The 21,514-nt window shown below is 33.6% G+C and overlaps 1 protein-coding gene across 3 annotated transcripts; it reads left to right on the top strand.

Annotated features, from left to right (window-relative positions):
• Positions 1-4,980: 4,980 nt before the first annotated feature.
• LOC110103116 (two-component response regulator ORR21) lies at positions 4,981-19,332 on the top strand. Of its 3 annotated transcripts, XM_028701381.1 has the most exons (7): positions 4,981-5,409; positions 7,928-8,080; positions 8,155-8,556; positions 8,704-8,780; positions 16,654-17,283; positions 17,362-17,852; positions 18,977-19,332. In XM_028701381.1, the coding sequence occupies exons 1-7, from the start codon at positions 5,211-5,213 to the stop codon at positions 19,008-19,010; spliced, it is 1,986 nt and encodes a 661-aa protein (XP_028557214.1). In that variant the 5' UTR covers positions 4,981-5,210; the 3' UTR covers positions 19,011-19,332. The 3 variants fall into 3 exon arrangements, with proteins under 3 accessions (XP_028557214.1, XP_020687347.1, XP_020687348.1); XM_020831688.2 differs by having other exon boundaries at positions 16,654-17,852; XM_020831689.2 differs by having other exon boundaries at positions 16,654-17,856.
• Positions 19,333-21,514: the final 2,182 nt, after the last annotated feature.

Below are 21,514 nucleotides of genomic sequence, written 5' to 3'. Positions count from 1 at the left end.
AGTGCCAACTTAATTCTTATAGTGTCCCTCTCTTTCAATAGCTTTGTTAATTGAGATATATACACACATTTGTGCATACCACCATCAAACAATTAAGAAATTGCTAGAAATAAAAGATAAGTACAATTTGTGATTTTATTATGAATTTTGATATTTAAGTACCAATTTTAAAAATAGTGATAGGAAGATGATAATTTTATAAATAATTAAAATTTGAGTGTTATGCATGCAATATAATTGACCCATCGTATATCACTCACATATTTAAAATAGCTAATCCCATTTTATAAAATGTCAATGCCATATTTAAATATTTAAGACTAATCTAAATCTGAATTATTCAAACATTTGAATGTATAAAAATATAAGAAGCATGAAGACCAAAGTTGTTAGTCTCTTCTTAAAGCTTTTATCTGGTTTTAATTTGCCTTTGAATCCTTAAACAAATGAACTGGCAAATCTTAATTAAATTTAATTTGCTTAATGATTGAGTTATAATCAAGCAATTATTGAGTAAAATATAAGTTCATTGTGAAGGAGTTCCTTTAATTGGGAGAAGGGAAAGGTCATAGGACAAATGTTTAATAAGCAAACTAGATGCATGTGCTTGCATTTGGAATTCCAAGCAAATAGTTTTTATTCAATAATGTTAACTACTTTAGTTTATATAATTTAAAATTTTTATTATTATTATTTTGAGATCGGCTATCTTCTACGTTAAATTTACATTTTAATACTAAATATTTTAAAAAATACTAATTAAAAAATAAAAATGAAAAATTTTGCACTAAGTTACTCACAACAAATTATTAGCCATATAAATTTTAAGCTATAGAGTATAGACATCAAGAACAACATTTTCATAAAGCTTCTACCCCACCTTGCTTCATCTTATATAGTGGTCTCAATTATTGCTCATGCATTGAAGCACAAATTTAGTAAATAAATGACATTTTTTTATTATCACAATTTAAATTTATTTCAGAAATATTTTGATATAAATTTTATTCTTTAAGTTCAAATGTCCAAAAAATATATCTAATTTAGTTTATTTATTTTTATAATATTCTCAATAAATATATCCACAAAATATTTCTTATAATATCCTTCTGACCAACCAACTCAATATGAAGTTATTGGATTCAAATAAATTGAAAAAAAAAAATCTATATTAAAAAACATAAGCTTTGGTAGCTTTCAGGCTCTTAATATTAAACAATTTTCAAAACTTTTTTATCTTAAAAGTGTCTTTATTCCATTTCAAATATATAAAAAAATGATATAATTATTTTCAAAGTAAAAAGTTTATAATATGAAATTTAATAATGGTTTAATGATTTTGGGATAGTAAAACTTGTTGAACCGAACATGGCTTTTGAGGCATGATGCATATCTAGAGATCATGCATGTAACCAAATTAAGGGTCTTTTTGGGATGAAATTATTCTGTGCGAATACGAATGCCGTCCGGAGGCGAATCAGAGCACGCTATGTCACCTCTTTGCTGTGTACCTACTGTGTATTAGATGACGTGACACGCTTTAATTCACATCTGAATGGTCCAATGTCCACACTTAATAATTTTTCATTTTTGGAACCGCTTTATGACTATTTTGTTTTTAAGATAACAACCACATTTTCATTTGCGTACTATTTTTGTGCTAATTTCTCATTATTTTTCAAAAATTTCTGTTTTAAAAACTGCTTTCTTGAACCATAGTATCAAATTTATTTTCTCTATAATAACTTCATAGCCATCTAACATAAATTTAACATGAAAATGCTTTTATTTTCATTCCTCTCAAAATCCTAAAAATAAAAAAATAAAAACAAATTTAACTCTTCAAAATTTTAAATCTAATAATTTGAAAGCTATGTGAAACTTATTTATTCATTATTTATCATATAATATGCAATAACTAAATAAAATAATATCAACATTACACTCAAAATTCATAATTTTACATTAATTTGTGCAACACTTTTTTATTTAACATTTATCATATAATATTACATAATAAATAAAAACCTAATACAAATATTATTAAAAGGACTAATTATATATTGCAAAAACATACCAAAAAAATTACAAATTTACAAAGCATTAAATGAAATTAAACTGGTAGGACATGCATGCAATAATTAATTATATCCTCAACCTGGGTCTCATATGCAACCAATTGGAAAACAACAGGATAGTTGCCAGGAATTAAATAAACAAGCAAAAAAGGGTCAGTGAGAGCACTTTTGCCAGTTACTAAGTAAATCTGTTCAATAATTTACACAAGAGAAGAAACAGGACCTTCAAGCTGGAAAGCTCCACTCCATCCACTCAAAAGCTATCTTAAATATTATAGTTTTTAAGCACATGGTGAGGATATTTAAAAAAAAATAAGTAAATAAATATAAATTTCTGTAACCAAGAAAGGATATGATCAACATGCCATATATGTGTGCTAAGTAATTAAGTAGGCATGGGAAGTGAAAGAATAAAAAATATATATATTATATAGGAATATTCTGATTTAATTTTAATTGGAATATATTAAAAAAAATATTTGGTTTTTTTATGTTTAAATGATATCAAGTTATTATGATTATATTAGTTAATTTTTAAATAAATTCAAGAAATAATGAACATATTTGATATAAAATATATGATAAAATACCAAAATGTTGAAATATTTGAATATGATTAGGAGAAAAGTTTGATATGAATTATTATTTTAGTTTATTTAGCAAAAATTAGGTCAATATATTTTGATCTAATAAAGAAAATAGAAAAGAAAAATAAAATAAAGGAAGGAAGCATGATATGTTTCTTACTATAATCTATTATTTTGATTAAGGGCTCATTTGTTTCTTTTTTTTGTATTTTTTATGATCTTTGATTCATATTTGTTTGTGAGTGGTATAGTGATCGTGGTGGAGAGAAGTTAGGCCAGGATAAGAGAATGAGGAGAATGATTGGGCGTGTAAGGAGAAGAGCTTTGTAGCCCACTAATCTTGATGAATAGCAAAAAAATAGCAGTAATATTTCAAAAATGCATTCAATCTCCTTATTTATAGGATTCGAAAAATAACATGAGAAGATGCACCTAGTGAAATAATAAATAATACATGATTTGATTGTTATAGACATATGAACATGATTGTGTGATGACATGCAACTAGCCATCTTTGGCATGTAACTAACTTCCACTAGCGAGTATTTTATGGCGGGTGCTCTTCATGAGTGCTTTGAGTACATCTAGCGAGTGTCTCCTGAAATTGTCCAATGTGAATGTCTTAAGCAAGTTCTTTTGAGTTGGGGCCTAGCGTGAATGATGAGGTTGTTTTTATGAAATTGGTAGGTATTTTTCTAGTTAATAGTTCATATTTATATTTCATTGTCTCAAAAAATAGAGTCGTCACTCTTTCCTCGTATGCACAATAATAACTCTCTATAACTCTCAATCAGTATCACGCGAATCAGTAAAATATAACATCAAATTACATTATTTAAAGAAAACCCTATCGGTCCACCATTTTGTATAAGTCAGTTAGTCTACAATCAACGCCAATAAAATCAACTTTTACTTATTATCACACATATTATTATCACAGTACTATAATAACAATAACGACCAACTATCAGTCAACCACATACTCATATTCATTTCTAATGTTTGTATTAACAATATGCTTACATTAAAAATATCAATTATGTAATAAGTAGAAACAATACAAAATATAATAACTTTATTTTACCTGATAAAATTAAAAAAATGTTATAATCAAAATACCCTAGATAATCATTACGACAAAATACAAAAAAGTTGTGTGATAAAAGTTCAATAAATCTAGAAAAATATAAATCACCCAAACGTCTTGAATTAAGTTTTTTTGAGTTAAATTTGAAATTAATTTGAATGAATTTGAGTTGATATAGTTGAAATTAGCTTGACATGACTTGACAGGTTTCGTTTGAGACAGTTTCTTGTTGCTTTCTAAAATGACTTTTTTAGTACCAAAATTTTTAATTCAAAAAAATTTTTTTTGGTACTAAGAGATTGTTTTACAAAACAACAAAAAAAGCTGTCCCAAATGAAGCTTTAATCTGATTTGTTTATATTGATGAGGTCTGATTTGAATTGGTGTGTTTCGATTTAATTTTTGGCTTGAGTTGATTTGATTTGGCTTACAATGAGACGATGTAATTCAATTTAATTCCGTTAGATCTAACACGACTCGACTCAATTAAAAAATGACTTCATTAATAAATAATTTTATTTTGTGATCAACATGAAATAATTATTCCAAATCTAAATGATTTTGTGATCAACGAATTATTGACACTTCTAAATTTTCTTTTTTTAAATGACAATGCTAATCCTGTTCTTGGATGAAAGAAGTTGAGGATAATTCATACTTATTAATTTAAAGTTTTAAAAATTACTTTCAATTTTATTTTAAATATTTTACAATATTATCAAAATATAAATTAATTAGATGAGATATTAGAATATTATTTTTACTCTTAGTAATAATAAACAAAAATAAAATTAACAAGAAAGTAAAAAAGGAAGTTCAAATAAATAAAATAATTAAATTTGCAAGAATACTTTTTTTAGCTAAATAAATAAAATATAATAATAAATCTCATCAGCCTGTAATCACGTCCAACAATTTACAGCGAAAGCATAATAGTTCTAATTCATATACGAATATTTTAGCTAATCCAATGGCCATAAATAGGCTGGCTCAGAAATCTCATTTTTGTGTAGTATTGGAGCTTCTAAGTACTTTTTTGAGAAGAATGTATGCCCGCGCGTGTGGTAGCGTGCTGGGTTTCCTTCATGGCCCCGATTGGTCGCCTCGGCCGCATAAAACGAGCCCAAGCTCGCACGCGCACCGCCGCGTGGCCCCCCACTCCTCATTCCCATATCAAGCAATAATATCAATTATTAAAATCATTTAAAAATAAAAATTTATTGCTGTCTTTTCTTCACCTCCCCACTGCCGCAATCTCCCTACCTTTGCTTCCTTTTCCCCTTCCTACGAGTCGTAACGCTTTGTCTCTCTTCTTCTTCTCCAAATCATCGAAGAATCTAGCTGGAAATCTCCTTAGGGCATCAGATCCGCTGCCAATTGCACGACGCAGCGCGAATTTCGCCGGCTGGATGATTCGTTTAGTCTGTGTGGTGAGGGAGTAGAGATTTGCATGGTGCGATGGCGGCGATTCAGAAGCTGTCGGTCCAGAACGCGAACGCGGGGGGCAGCTACAGCTCGTGCCGAGTGGACGCCGGCGAGTCAACGGCGTTAGTGGCTCCGGAGCTGTTCCCGGCGGGGCTCAGGGTCCTCGTCGTGGATGATGACGTCACGTGTCTGAAGATCCTCGAGCACATGCTCCAGAAATGCCGGTACCATGGTGAGTCGGGACTTGACTTGGTTTTCTGGGTTGTGCTTGTACTGTTTTGCTTAGTTCCTTGCTGGATTGAGGGAGGGTGATAGATGCTGGGTATTTTGTTGAGCTGCCGAACTACTGTTAAGCTGAATAGAGTAGGAAACAGCTTTTGAAAGGCGGTTCTGCTGACTGTGACGAAATAAGACCAAATCATGAGTGAGGGGGAGAATACGGAGCCATAAATTTTTTAACAGGACGCAAACTGATTTTATTATTTTTAGAAGGTACAAATTAAATTTTTACTATTGGAAAAATCAGGTAATTCAGTCATATTAATATTTATCTATTTTATTTAAAAATATTAAAATTTTGGTGTCCCTTAAATCTGCCCTTGGTAAAAAGGATTAGTTCTTTCATGTGAGGCCTGGGACTTTCTGCTTTTTATTGATTGGTTTTCTTTGCCAGGTTGGGTTGTAAGCTAAGTGAACAATGTATCTGCATCTGGTTTTGAGTTGCCAGTATTGCGCGTGGAACTTTCTCCCTACCATTTCCAGAGCTCTTGTTGTGAGATCTGATTCTTCCCATTGATTTACAAAAAATGGACTTCTTCTTGACCAGTTCGCTTTTGATATACCTTTTATTTTCTTTTACTAATGATAAACAAGAAAATAAAATCTGATAACTTTTTCATATGGAAATGTATGTGCAAACATAGATTTCAACTATTAATGCACATTAGTTTATTGCTTCACGTTTTAATGCCAGAATAAATTCACAAGACTACTTTCTCACTAATGAATCATTTTGGAAAACTTATTGAAAATATAATAATACATGCTATAGATTAATCTAAAAATAGGCCCCCCCTTAGAGATCCTCATCTTCTTCTTTCGAGTGATATTTTTAGTAGCCATAACATTCACTAGTTTCTCACTATTATGATGATGAGATCATCCAGATCGATTCTTGTTATAGATTGGTTCATGATTCACCATTGGGTTTCTTTACTCAGCATTTTAATCATCATAGTCATATGTTGTCGAACGTGTGTCGTGTGCAATTTGCGTGGCAAAATTGCTAGAATGTTTTCCTTTTGATGTTGGCATCATTATTTCCTGCATCTTCTTATTGAAATATCTATGAAAAAGACCAGTTCTTTAATCTTCTTGCAATTCTTTTTCATGAGCACCATGCTCCAAGGTTCTTTTGAACTTAGAGCTCTAATACTAATCCTGATTCTAAACATCCACACGGCACTAAAAGAGATCCAATCAAATTGTTGAGTAGGCATGATAGAAGTTTGATCTTAATTCTTGGTTTGAGAGCAAGAAACAAATGTTTCACTAAAGAAGAAACTATGGAGGAGGATGAAGAAGAAATTTCTTTGAATCCCCCCTCTCTCAAGTCCTCTTGCTCCCTGAAACTCTCTCTGAGATCCCTGAACCTCTCCTATAATAGGACTTCTCATCTCTCTAGGGATAAAACACTTTTCCTACAGTAGGAGTTCTAACCTCTTTAGAGTAGAACTCTTTTTTTATTTAATGACATCCCTTTATATAGACATGGAATCTTTGCTACAAGTAATAGGCAATTGTTACAAGGATTTGGGGTCGAATTTGTTGAAGGAAACCATAATTATACTTACAAGTTATGTTATGAGGCACTGAGTTTGTGGACAACAAGAGTCACATTGGCATTGGATTAGAGTCTTCTTGATACATTTTTTGAGTTCCTCTCAGCCTCACCAATTCATTTTGGTTTCGACGGATCTCCTCGGGAGCACATCACTTCTCTTGAGATTCCTCTCAGCAGCATTTTAGACCTCTCAGAGTTCCTTTACATTGCTTTCTAATCATCTTGACTTGTTTATCATGCATCTTCTTAAGAAGCCAAATGATTATCTTCTGATCATGTTTTGATAGCAAAGGGCTATCCTTCCTGACTGCAGTTCTCATAATACTTAACAAGATGCCCCTTTTCGTCTGAATCATCTATTATTCTACATTTTCGTGCTGCTCCAATGCTAGTTGAATGGATTTAAAAGGTACGCATCACTATTCCGTACAAAAGAGTCTTCAATAAGAGCTTATACATTTGTCGGATTGACATTGCTCTGTTTTGGGCTCTATATTTGAGCTTTTTGCTTTTTTGGCTTCTTAATGTTTGCTTCCATAGGCTTAATTGAACATCGCTTTATGTTGTGAAAGAAAGAATTACATGCATTGCATATGACTTATTTTCATTCATGGATAATTTATTGATGAGTGATGTTACTATTTATGGTGATAGGGACACTGCTTGGGAAAATAATGAATGTAGATATGACTGAGTCAGTGAATAATTTTGATTCTTAGATTTAATCATTTCCTCATCACCATCAAGTTTTAACTTTGTTACCCTCGCATGTGTTTGGAAGATGTGTTTTGAGCACTATCTTTTTTTCTAACCGTTTTTTTTTTTTCTGATTTGATGAATGGTTAGGTCATCTATTGATTGATTTCATGAATCCTTTATAATTTGAAAATATATTAAAATTGTGCAGTTACGACTTGTTCTGAAGCCTTGAAAGCATTATCCCTTCTTCGAGAAAGGAAGGGTAGTTTTGATGTGGTAATCAGTGACGTTCACATGCCTGACATGGATGGATTTAAGCTACTTGAACTTGTTGGTCTTGAAATGGACCTGCCAGTTATTAGTGAGTATTTTTATTTTGTTCTCCTATGACTGTCTTTTCTTGTATATAGCATTCTTATCATTGTTGATTAACAGTGATGTCAGCTGATGGGAGAACTAGTGCCGTGATGAGAGGAATAAAGCATGGAGCATGTGATTATTTAATAAAGCCCGTACGAATAGAAGAGTTAAAGAACATTTGGCAGCATGTTGTTCGAAAGAAGTGGAATGAAAGTAAAGATGTGGAACATTCAGGCAGCTTTGAGGATTCTGACCGCCAGAGACGTGTGGGTGATGAAGCTGAATATGATTCTTTAGTAAATGAAGGAACAGATGGCTCATGGAAAACTCCGAAGAAGAAAAGGGATTCTAAAGACGATGAAGAAGATGGTGAGCTGGAAAATGAAGATCCTTCGGCATCAAAGAAACCACGAGTGGTGTGGTCAGTGGAACTTCATCAGCAATTTGTTAATGCTGTTAACCAACTTGGCATAGACAGTATGGACTAAACAACACCCCACTTTCTCTCAATCCCTTATAAAATAGTACTCCTTATTTTACTTAAGTCTTTGCATAAAGACTGAAGGTTTCATCTGGAGATATTTTCATGATTTGCTTATTATGGATTTTATAAATTGCATGCAGAGGCTGTCCCAAAGAGAATTCTGGAATTAATGAATGTTCCTGGTTTAACTAGGGAAAATGTGGCTAGCCATTTACAGGTTTGAGTTCTATTTTTAATTTCTCTCCATTTTTAAACCATGAAGTTGTCTTTTTGTTGTATGCTTTATTTTAGCTTTTAATCATAAATGAAGTTTTTGCAGCTTTTAAGGGGGTGGGAAGGATGAGCATTGCTATTCTTTTCTACCCGTTCAAGATTAAATGTTTGTTTTTTTTTTTTTTTTTTGGGGGGGGGGGGGGGGATAATGTAATTTTACGTAGTGTGTTTTCTACAGTGGGTCAACACCCTTAGTCATCCTCTCCTGCTTTTTCTTTTTCTTTTTTTTCTTTAAGTCAAACTTATTTAGTACTGAGTTGATGTTTTTGCTTCATTGATCATTTATTCTATAAACGAGTTTATCAAGCAATATTGATTTCCATTGAATGTTATAATTTTGAGTATTGTTACACTTTCTGGCACTTTCCCAGGAGGTCAGTGGTACTTGAGGAGTATTGAATGATCTTTCTTGTAAAATGTTACATGCCGATGTGCGATCCATTTTTTCTGTTTAAAGTTTTGTTTTTCAATCAGCTAAAGGAGTTGAGCCTTGGAAAGTTATGTAAGACATTCACTAGCATTGCAACATGGCTTATAGTCCTTTCGCTAAAATCCTTAAAATTCAGATGATCTCCATACTTACTTACATTCACAAACATTCCACCAAAATTTTGATTAATTGATTAGAGTGAAATAGCACTTAGGAGTCATGAACAATATTACTAGAGTTTGATGACACCAATTAGTAATTGAGGCTATTTTTTTGTCTTAGTTTGATAGTGTAGAAGCATAAATATCGAGGTATGGACTATGGAGTTATATTTGTTTTTTATTTACCTTGAAAAAACATTATTGAATATGGTAAGAATAATTTTGTTGGGCATGAGTGAAGGTGTGTGCTGGGAGAATAGTGAAGTTATATATGTTTGAGAGAGCAAAGATTTGACTTAGAAATTGTTATAAAAATTCTAAAAGTTTTTCAATTACCAAAGGATTATGGTAAGGGCCAACAATGTCTCCATTCTAATGAATGCAAATTAATCTTTGCAACTTGTAGATGACATTGTCTTATGTAATTTTTTTCTGTTTTAGTTCTTTGGGTTAGCACTTAGCACCCTTAGTCATCCTCTCATACTTTTCTTTTTCTTTTTTAAATTCAAACTTATTTATTATTGAGTTGGTGTTTTTGCTTCATTGATTATTTATTCTATAATCGAGTTTATCAAGCAATAATGTTTTCCATCGAATGTTACAATTTCGAGTATTGTTACACTTTATGGCTCTTTCCCAGGAGCTCAATGGTACTTGAGGAGTATTGAATGATATTGCTTGTAAAATGTTACATGGCGACGTGTGATCCATTTTTTATGTTAAAAGATTTGTTTTTCAATTAGTTAAAGGAGTCGAGCCTTGGAAAGTTATGTAAGACATTCACTAGCATTGCAGAACGGGTTATAGTCCTTTTGCTAAAATCCTTAAAATTCAAATAATCTTCATACCTACACTCACAGACATTCTGCCAAAAATTTGATTAATTGATTAGAGTGAAATAGTGCTTCAGAGTCATGAATGATATTACGAGAGTTTGGTGACACCACAATATTAGTAAATGATGTTATTTTTTTTACCTTAGTTTAATAATTTAGAAGCATAAATATCAAGGTAGGAGTTATATTTGTTTTTTATTTACCTTGAAAAAACATTATTGAATATTGTAAGAATAATTTTGTTGGGTATGAGTAAAGGTGTGTGCTGGGAGAACATTGAAGTTATATATGTTTGACAGAGCAAATATTTGATTTAGAAATTGTTATAAAAATTCGAGAAAAGATTTTAAAATACCAAAGGATTATGGTAAGGGACAACGATGCCTCCATTCTAATGAATGTGAGTACATTGTCTTATGTGCCTATTATTTTAAAGAAAACACAAATTTGTAAATTGTTGAATTTTAATTGAAATTAGGATTAGTAGAACAAAGGCTTAAATGTCTTTTGAAATTATAGTGGATTCAAAATTGTAATGATTTCTTTTTTTACTTCTAGAGAAATTTTCTAGAGAAATTACTAGTACCTAAATATAATGTCTTTAAATAATGTTGACATAAAAAATAAAAAATAAAAATAAAAACATTAAAGGAAAGAAGAATGAGAACAAAAAAAAACTCATATGAGAATAGGAGCTATCAAACTCCCTATCGTGTGACTCTGGTTCAATTGCACTGCCTTAATACCCTTTGGCCACAATTGCAATCTTCCTTGTACATATCATGCACATTATTGACCATGACCTCTCCATGATTATCCCACTGGACTAGCAACTTTTCTTACCCATTTATCATTTAATAACCAGACATGCGTGTCCGATTTTAATTTTAATTTTTTAAATTGCGACACTCCAATGTTGTGTCGGACACATGTCCATGCAGTGTCGGACGCGTCTCCATGTCCGACACGTGCCCGACACTGCATACCCTCTTTAAGCGGAGTGTCCGTGCATCATAGGTAGCATAGTAGGGAGGGAAACCGGCACGACGCTTGCAACGAGGCGGGTAATTCCCGGAGTGCTCATGTAGCATGAGGGGGACGAAAAATAAGTACCTCCAAACGCTCATGTAGTGTAGAGAGGGGAAAGAAATTATGCTTCTTTCTAACATGTACTTCAATACTCTTAAACGTTCATGTAGCGGGCGAGGATTAAAAAAAAATGCAACCACGATGTCATTTGAGACCTACCTGAAGCGCTCAAGTAGCGATGAGGGAAAGGTTGCCTCTTGGTTTTTCCCCTAAACGGGGGAGACGCCGGGAGGCCGCTAAAATTTTGTCTGAAAAAGGACAAAGACTTGAAACAAACAATTGACTTTATATGAACATTAAATGCACTTAATTTGAACTAGGACTCAAATTTAAACTCAAACTTGAGCCTCAATGAACCATGTCTTGAATATAAAATCAAACTTAAATCAAGCTTGAGCAGATGATGTTGAACCGGACTCATACTTGGATTTGCCTTGGACTACAAGGAACTTTGTTTGAATGCAAATAACAAATGACATGGACTCGAATTCGAACGAAATGAAAGAAGAATTTGAACTCAAATGAATAACACAAAGAATTTGATCATCAATGAGGGGATGGAAGACATATGCTGAAGTCTTAGTAAGCATAATTTTTGTTTTGCTCACAAGCAACACGAATGTTATAAATAAAGGAGAGTTGGAATATGCAAGTTTTACGAACATGAGCAGATGTATCAATCTCCTGCAAGCATAATTATAATTTATCCCTGAACGACAATAAAAGAGAATACAACAACTCGTCAGCATCCAAATTTCACAAGCAATAAAAATCAAAGGAGATATATAATTTGATCACAATTGAAGGAGCAAAGATCTTTAACGAATATATCACCTACAAACGATGCATCTGATGTGCAACATTCACATGAATCCTGCAATCAAGGATACCAGTCTCCATTGTACCAAAAAAGCCAAGAAGCAAATGAATATAGCAGTTTGCTAGTCAATGTACAAATGATATAATAGTCCACTGATCAGTCTGCATGGGACGATCGGTGAAAAGTGCAATGATACCTTGCATTCAACATCAAAATTCAGGAAAATACATTCATTTGCAAGCACAGACAAAAGCTTGTAATATCTTGAAGATAGAAGTGGGAGTTGCTACGAGAATTAAAAAGAATATAAGCAAATACACAAAACCTCTGCAGGAAAGGATAGAAAGATCTGCAATACATACAAGCTCTCTACGAAGATAGATGTACGTGCCATATGCCACTTATGGGTAGATGCAGAAAGACTTCAGTAAGTGCAGTATACTGAAGTCAATTTCAATCTATGAAGGAGTACTTCTACCTGCCTATCTGTAGCAGTGGCGGATGTACTACATGAGCCAAAGAGCACAACAAAGTGCATGAAGAATACAACAGATACAAGCTCCCACGAGCTTCTGCTGGAGCCCCGCTATGAATATTACACACTATCTATGAACGAATGCCAAATGACTACAATGAATGCAAGCATCAACAAGTACGAAGCAGGAGATTAGTTAGTGCACTATAATCCGTATACAGAAAGAGACAAGTAGTACACGACAGTCTACCTGTACAAAACATCAAATAATTCAATTCACAAGCTGCTACGCCATGCCACCGGATCTGCAACGTCCTTGCAAGCGGACATAAAACGTTTACAATTATTTCAAAATACCCCCGCACATGCACCGTAATTTGTATACGCATAGGTACACAAAAGGGGACATATAATACACTAGCATGGGCCCCAGCGGACATGTTATTGGTACACACATGACGCATAGGGTTGTTGTGCGGGTTAATAAATGAATTCAAATTCGAACTTGATCATTATATGCGGATCAATAGGAGTCGACAGGGTTCGAATCATCAAACAAATATACGGTGATGGCGATCGGTATATTTGTTTTAATACATTTATATTACTATAACAATGAGAATTCACTAATAAATGCATAAAGTCTATGAAACCCAATTCTCTATCGATAAGTTGATAGGGTCGACAAGGTTTAATATAAAAACAGAAATGATCCCAAACACTCCGATAATTGTCGTGTTGAACAAAAATCTCAATTAGAGGGGTTCACAAACCATTTCAAATATCCCCAAATTTTTACAAAATTCAAATATTTTCAAGTGACTTCAAAGTCACCCTGATGATGACCGTGTTGAACGAAAATTTCAACCAGAGGGGTTCATAAATAACTTCAAATGCCACCCAAATGCTCATCAAAGCTCCAAAACCCACAATATCCAAAATTCCAAAGTCATTCCAAAATGCAAATTATTTAAAATCAAAATTTCATTCATCAAACACTTAAAGAAAATCCACCCTCTGCAACAGTTTGCTGAGGTGGACAATTTCGAATATCTTCAGCTCACATAGAGCTAAATGCCTGGCCGAAAATATCACTAGGATCTATTATCAATAAATCTTTTGTCAATAAGGATGTGGTACGGCTCCTCTGACCGGCGGTTTTGCTGCCAAATGGCACCGTAGGATAAACGGTTATAACCCGGAGTCCTCTGAACCGAGTAGTTTTGTCGTCAAATGGCATCACGAAATACTGGTTATGGCCAGAGCCAATGTTCCTTATTGACATCAAATCTTTGAGATATGAATTAATATGATATGATCGATAGGGTACAAAGCCCTTTATTAGCTAAGGTGGATTTAAATTTGTCCCCTTAAACAAACACTCACCCCAAGTCGATAAGGTTCTCTTGGACGAAGCAATCCATGGCTGCCGACACGGATCTTCTGTCAGGTTGGGTCGATTATCTCCTCTGACTAAGTAGACCAGGGACCACAATGGCCTGGGACGACGGAACCAGGGGATCTTGATTGGGTCCATCATCCATTCCCTCACCATCCGCTTTAAGTGCAAGGTGGTGAAATTTCTAATTTTAAATATGAAACTTTCTTAAATATCAAATCTTCAAACCCTTCAAACTTCCAATTTTCAAGTCCATGCTGTTACTATATGCCTGAAACTACGTATCTATATATTTAATGTATCTGATTGACGACTAACCTTTAATCGAAAGTTCTCTCTCGTGATCGGGAAGAGTAATTCACTATAGGGGCTTGTGCCTATAGGAAACCAGAACTCAGATCATAAAGTCCTCACAAAATGAGGGCGAAATCTCTGGGTAGTGTCTTATCTACAAACCCATATGTCTTCCCAAAATTTACCCCGGAACTTAATTCCGTTAAAAGTCCCCCCGAAAAGAAAAACAAAGCGGGCGGAGGCCAGGGCCGAATTTTCGGAGCCCACAAATATAGAATATTTTAGGGTCTAGGATTTCCCTATATAAATTTTGGTGGAAATTGGAATGCATGATATAAAGGCATAAATGATAAAAAATAGTAGTCCACCGACCATTAGTTAGGGCAAACTTTAGTCACTTTTAACCTAAATAAAAAACAGATAAAACTTGTGTCAAATGATAATTTATGGTATAAAATATACAATTTAGCAGGATATTTGAGCATGAAATAAGACCATGCAATGTTTAGAATTCATATCAGCCTGCTAAAAAAAATTAGATTATAGCATATCTGACTAAATCCTTCATGAAGTATTTAGATGAGAAGAAGAGCGATGAAAATCACTAAATGTAAGATTTAGGCCTCACATCAGTATAATGAAGAGTTTTCCCGAAATTGACATTTTAAGGCTTGCACTGCACTTGAAGAATTCACATCCACCACCACCAACAACAAAAACATCAAGCCTTTATCCCACTAAGAATTCAAATCCAACAATACGCACAAATTTTAAGAACTATGTAATCACATTTAGCATCAAATGAATTTTACAAGCATAGATATCTCCTATTTCGAGTCAAAACTTACCATAATTTGTTGTTTTACTAAATTCTAAATCTAGTCTAAACAAAGAAGATGTTTCAAAATTTTTGAATCTTGTTTATAGCAAATTCATGGTTTGGCTAGATTCATAAATAAAGCGAACAGATCCCATATCTAACTATATTAGGGAAGTCACGAAGAGGGAGGAGACTAAGCAATCAACAACCTGACAAACAAGCGATCTTATTCCTGCTACGATAAGGATGTTTAAACATAAAAGAAAACTGGCAGCAGGCAAAACACCTTCAATCAGTATTAAATTACAAGGGGAGGCAAATAAACTACATGTGGATCACATGGCAGTAGCGAAGTCTTCCCAAATCAGCGAGAAGCAGTAGAGTGTACCAAACTGAACTGTCATTGGAAACATAATGTAGACTCGGGAAGGAATCAGAGGATATACAACAACAACAACAACATCAAGCCTTTATCCCACTACGTGGGGTCGGCTACATGAATCCTTTTTCTCCAATGTGTCCCATTAAAAGTCAAATTCTCATTTAAATCTAATTAAAAAAGATCATTTATAATATTTTCTAACCAAGTCTTTTTAGGTCTACCTCAACCTTTCTTAACATAAGTTAAATCTAATACCTCAACTTTCCTAACCGGGTCATCGAAAGGCCTCCTTTAATGTGACCAAACCATCTAAGGCGACTCTCTCTAATTTTATCTTCCACTGGAGCTACTCCAACCTTTTCACGTATATGCTCATTTGGTATCATATCTCTAAGAGTAAAGCCACTCATCCACCTAACATCCGCATCCCTGCAACACTTGACTTAGTTTTATGCTTCTCTTTTTTATGGCCAAGAAAACCTCAAATCTCATCCATAGCAGAGAACCAAACGTGTGTTGAAACAGGGAGTTAACAGCTGGACCAAATCGACATTGAGAGCCAAACTAAATCAATACAAATTTTATAGAACAAAACCTATTCATAATAGGATCATCATAGGCATGTTTTGCCATAAAATAAACTAGGAAAACACAACTATGACATGTAGACAACTTCAAACAATTTCAATGCACAAGATTTGTATTTTTTATGCAGATGGACTTTCATGTTAGCCTCAGGCATGGTATCATTTTCTGTTTTGAGTATCTGCGCATAATTTGTTTTAGATGTCCTTCAGTTTCTATAGTTTTAACTGGATTCTATTACAATTTCTTATCTTGACAACTATGGTGGAAATATCTAGGTGAGCCTTTTTGTTGTTGGGCAGCTGTTTCTTCCCATGAACTCATATAATACTGTTTCCCGTCCTAACTTTTTTTTCTTCTTTCTGCATGATTTAAAAAATGAATATAGAATTACGAGGATAATTGGTATTTCTTTTGACTTTGTTTTTGAATCTTTCTCAGGCGATTCTTTTTATGGATTCTCTATTTTTCTCAAGTTACATTAGTTTAATCCTGAAGTTCTCAATGAATTGTTATAATTGCACAGAAATTCAGATTGTATTTGAAGAGAATAAGTGGCGTGACTCAACATCAAAGTGCACTTTCTAATCCGTTTTGTAGCCCTGTGGAGCCAAATACAAAAGTTGGTTCGTTAGGAAGACTTGACTTCCACTCCCTCACTGCTACAGGTCAAATACCTCCACAGACTCTTGCCGTCTTACATGCAGAGCTCTTAGGTCGACCTTCAGGGAACGTAGTATTGCCTGTGATAGATTCACCAATCCTTTTGCAAGCTTCAAGCCAAAACTCAAAGTTTTTGCCTGTCGAAAAGGAAATTGCATTTGGTCAGCCTCTATTTCAATGCCAATCTGGAATATCAAAACCGTTTCCTCCATCTGGAATTAATTCTCAAGACGTCCCATCCAGCTTTTCATCTTGGCCATCTAATCAGCTCGGTGTCACAGGTTCCAACAGTGAACTTGGGGATATAAGCAACACGCAAAATAATAATTTATTGATGCAAATGTTGCAGCATCAACAAGAACCATTTAATCTTGTGGTATCGGAATCGCATAATGCAATTAATGTGCGGCCTTCATGTCTTGTAGTTCCAACCCAGTTACCAAACAATTTAAACGGTGGAAATTGCTCTATGCCAGTAAATAAGAACTCTATGGTTGTAGCCCCACAAACATCAAATTCTACCTTTAATGGAAGTAGTATTACCTTTGATTATAACATCCTTTCTTCTCAGCCAAACAATGTGCCATTGAGCATGGGACGAGTCGCAGATGGAGATTTCAAGAAGATTGGCCTTTTAAGTAGCTACTCAACTCCAGCTTCCGTGTCATCGCCGTCAGTTTCATCTGGTTCAGTTTGCACTAATGGCGGTGCTGGTTGGAGGTTGCATAATTCTAACATGAATTTTGATTCTCTTAATAGGTCACCTGGTCACTTACCTAACTTGTGCATTCCGGGTACTGAGGTGAAGTCAGGGACATCAGTTAATTATGAACATGCAAGGAATCTGGGCTTTGTTGGTAAAGGTACTTGTCTACCTAGTAGATTTGCTGTCGATGACATTGAATCTCCTACAAATGACTGGAATAACATAAAGACAAGTGTGTTTGATGATGTGGATAAAGTAAAGCAAGAGCTCAATTTGGATTTTTTGGAGGGCTCTAAAGTTGAAAAAACTATGCTGCCAACTTTCCCCTCAAACGATTTTATGGGTGTCCTGTCCAAGTAGGTAATACATGACACTTTATATTGCTTTCCAGTACCTGTATAATGGAATTCATCTTCATCTTTTGTCGTTCTCTCTCTTTTTTTTTTTTTTTTGGTGTTTTCTTGGTGAATTTTTCATTTTTATTTTGTTTTACTTCAATGTTATTCTATGTTGCACTGATACACCTATTTATGAAGGTGTGTTGTATCTGATACACCGATACATGGATACGCCTCCAATACGGTACAGATACGTGTCATATATGGCAAATACGGCTTTGCCATATCCAATTAAATTACTATTTAATTTCAAAAGGACACGCGTTTTCGATAAACGTGTCCGTTGAAAAATAAAAAAAATCCGAAAAAAGACCCGTTGTATTTATTTCCACGATTGCGAGCGAGGTTCTCTCATTTTTGAGATGGATTCGAGTCTCTTGATGATATGGGAATATTAGAAATTGCTAATCTTTCACTTGATGAGCCTGAATTAGAAGCTATGATATTTATTTAAGATGATATAGAAGTTCAAAGAAGTTAATCATATCATTCCTTCCATTGAACAGTTGAAACTTCATGTGCTAGAAAATTTATGTTTAGGCTTTTGTTGTTGTACTAGACATTTAAAACTTATTTTTATTTTGATATTATAAGCTACAGGGCTACAAATGATGTTACTTTCATTTTTTTTTTGTAATTTCAAATATTATGCTTTGATTGTTCTCTTAATTTTTATTTATGATTTATAAATTATAATGATGTGTCTGCACCGTACCCGTATCCTATATTTTTAAGAATTGACGTGTCCCGTATCCGTATCATGTTGTATCCGTGTCGCCATATCCGTATCGGTGCAACATAGATGTTATTCCACTCTTTTGGTTCATGCAAGTCTCATCTAGTTGTATTAGGAATTAGATTTGCATTGTCAAGTATTCTTCCTTCCTTTTTAGCAAAAACAAAAAACAAAATAATCATGAAGTTTCCGCAGTTTCTCTTGAAAATACATTGCTAGGTTTTCTTTGAATCCTTCTTGACATTCCGTTATTACTTTGGTGAACCAAAGGTATCGTAAAATAGGCCTTTTTTGCCATGAAACAATTTACGATCATAATTTGTTAACCTGAATACTTCATTTGCAGAGATTCTCAGGCGAGATGCTTCCTTAAATCATAGGAGTGCTTATCTCATCCCAATTCATCACAGGATCAAATGATCAACGATTTGCCTTTTGTTGCAGTATATGAGCCCAGATATTAGACCATACTTTGGATATTTAGGAGGGACCGTAGAGATAGCAGTCTTGATATATCGTTGCTTCTCTTTTGTTCATTGTTCAATAGGTAGCTTTGGAACAGTAAGTATTTGTTTTGTACAATAATGTTTCTATGCAATTGAAGAAAGCAAAAATTATACGGCTTTCAATAGTTTTTTTGGGCTGTTTCCTCCTAACTTAATGATGCTCACAAAATAAACCTGTTGGATTCAGCTTCTTGAAGTCTTAATTGTGTGATATTTGTATCATGTAGCATGAGTAGGCTCATCTTTTCATTACTTTAGTAGTGTTAATGTAAATGTATATATATTGATTTGGCTCTGGTAGTGTGTTGAATACCTATTTATGATTCACTTGCTCGAAATTGCAGATTATTATGTATGATGTGCTCATGGTGAGTTGATCTTTGTGATATGTTCAGCTTCTGATTTAGCTGATGTAACCCTACGATTTGGCTTTTAGGTTCTTCTTCGTTGGAGAAATTATTATAGGCGGAGAGAACGTATTTGTAGACCAACCAGAATGCTCCACAACAGTGATATTGAGCCGTGGTACTGAGCGAAGGGATGATGTGGCGCATTCTGTTTGGTCTCCGAATTATGTTCGGTAGAATAATTTCTCTTTTGTTGACACTAGTTCATGAAGTCAACTTGCATTTTCTTCAATATAGTTCTATTTGAAATGTGCATATATATTATATCATCATTGATTATGAAATCTTGATGATTCGGGTGCTGCTTTTTCCCCTTTGGCTTATATGATGTTAGATTTCTTTTTAGGCTTCGTTTGAGACATCTTTCTTATTATTTTTTTTAAAAATAGTTTTTTAGTATAATTTTTTTAAACTAAAAAATTGTTTTAATAAGCAGTAAGAAAGGTACCTCAAATGAAGCCTTAGGTATCATTTTGGATAATTCTTCACTGCTTTCTAAAGCAGCAACTGATACTTTTTTTTTTTAATTATGTTAAAAAATTGTTTTATAAAGCAATATAAAAGTTATCTCAAATAAAATGTTAATCACTCTATATGAGCATATATTCTCCTTGTGAATCAATTCAGATGGGCTTGGTGATCTATTGAAAAATATTAGATAGGCATTATACAATCAATTCGAAGTGAGAAGTGAGAGATATAAGGGAGACAATGAGGAGAAATTTTTTTGTGCGGACACTGGATTATCCAGAAACGAATGAGAGTGCACCATATCATTTGATATACAGCTATACATAGCATCGGTACACAAGAAAAAATGACCTGACGCGCTCTCATTCGTCTACGGATGTTGTTAGGTGTCTGCACAGAATAATTAATCGACAATGAGAGATTGAATGAGTGCTCTAATTATTTATTTATTTTTTTGAATTACTTGTTATAGTGAGTTGCAAATAGCTTATTTTCCTTGAGGTCAGTTTGTTTTTTTTATTGTTTTATAAGCATTTCTTTTTTATTAATGGTAAGTCATTTAGGGTTCTTTGGGACAGCTCAAGCTTGAATTTGATTTGTTAACGGGTTTATGAGTCGAGCTTATAAAGCCACGTGTTTGAGCTCAAGCCTATACTCAAGCTCGAATACTACAAGCTCGAGCTAAGGTTGGCTTAACTCGAAAGTTTGTTAAGTTACTCGATTAATTTAAAATTAATTTAAATTACTATTATATAACATATTTTAAGATTTTTAAATTAATTCTATATGAAAATAAAAAACTATAAAAAAATTAAAATTAAAACTAAGAAATAAAGCTCAACAATCAAGTCAAGTTCGAGCTTTCTAGACAAGCTCATGCCTATAATTTTTTAGTAAACGATCTCGAGCTTAGTAAGAGCTAAACCAGCTTAGTTTGATTAGGCATATACTCGACTCGACTCATTTACACCCCTAACCCAAGATCACTTAATTCCTACATCATTAAGGCATTTAATTGCTTAAAGACTACTTTAATATATATATACCTGTACAATGAAGTGTTTTGAATTTTATTTAAATTATCAGAATGCTCATCTAAAAAAGTCTATAAATATATCTCATTCCCCACATGAAGGGGAGAAGAAGAATAGAGAAAACTAGATAGAGCTCTCTTGCATTTTTCAGTCATCGTCACTGAGAAAACTAGATAGAGTTCACTTTCACTATCGCCATTGACAATCAACATCAGAAATTGCCATCAAATACTAACAATATTTAACCATGCTATGGGATATAATTGTTTGCATGTGGATACCTGCCTTTGTATACTCCATGTTGGAGAAATCAAGCCATATTATTAGATGTTAACTCTCTCTTTGGACACATGATTACTATAATCTCCCTAAAAAAATCATACATCTGTTTAATCCCCCTCTTATTCAACAATGAATAAAAAAAGATTATTGTATCACTTACTGTATAGTGGATTTTTCAACGAGG

Source organism: Dendrobium catenatum, unplaced genomic scaffold, assembly GCF_001605985.2.
Source record: "Dendrobium catenatum unplaced genomic scaffold, ASM160598v2 fragScaff_scaffold_1684, whole genome shotgun sequence".
NCBI classification, from domain to species: Eukaryota; Viridiplantae; Streptophyta; class Magnoliopsida; order Asparagales; family Orchidaceae; genus Dendrobium; species Dendrobium catenatum.
Note: the sequence above shows the minus strand (reverse complement) of the source record. Positions and strands in the feature narration are given on the sequence as shown.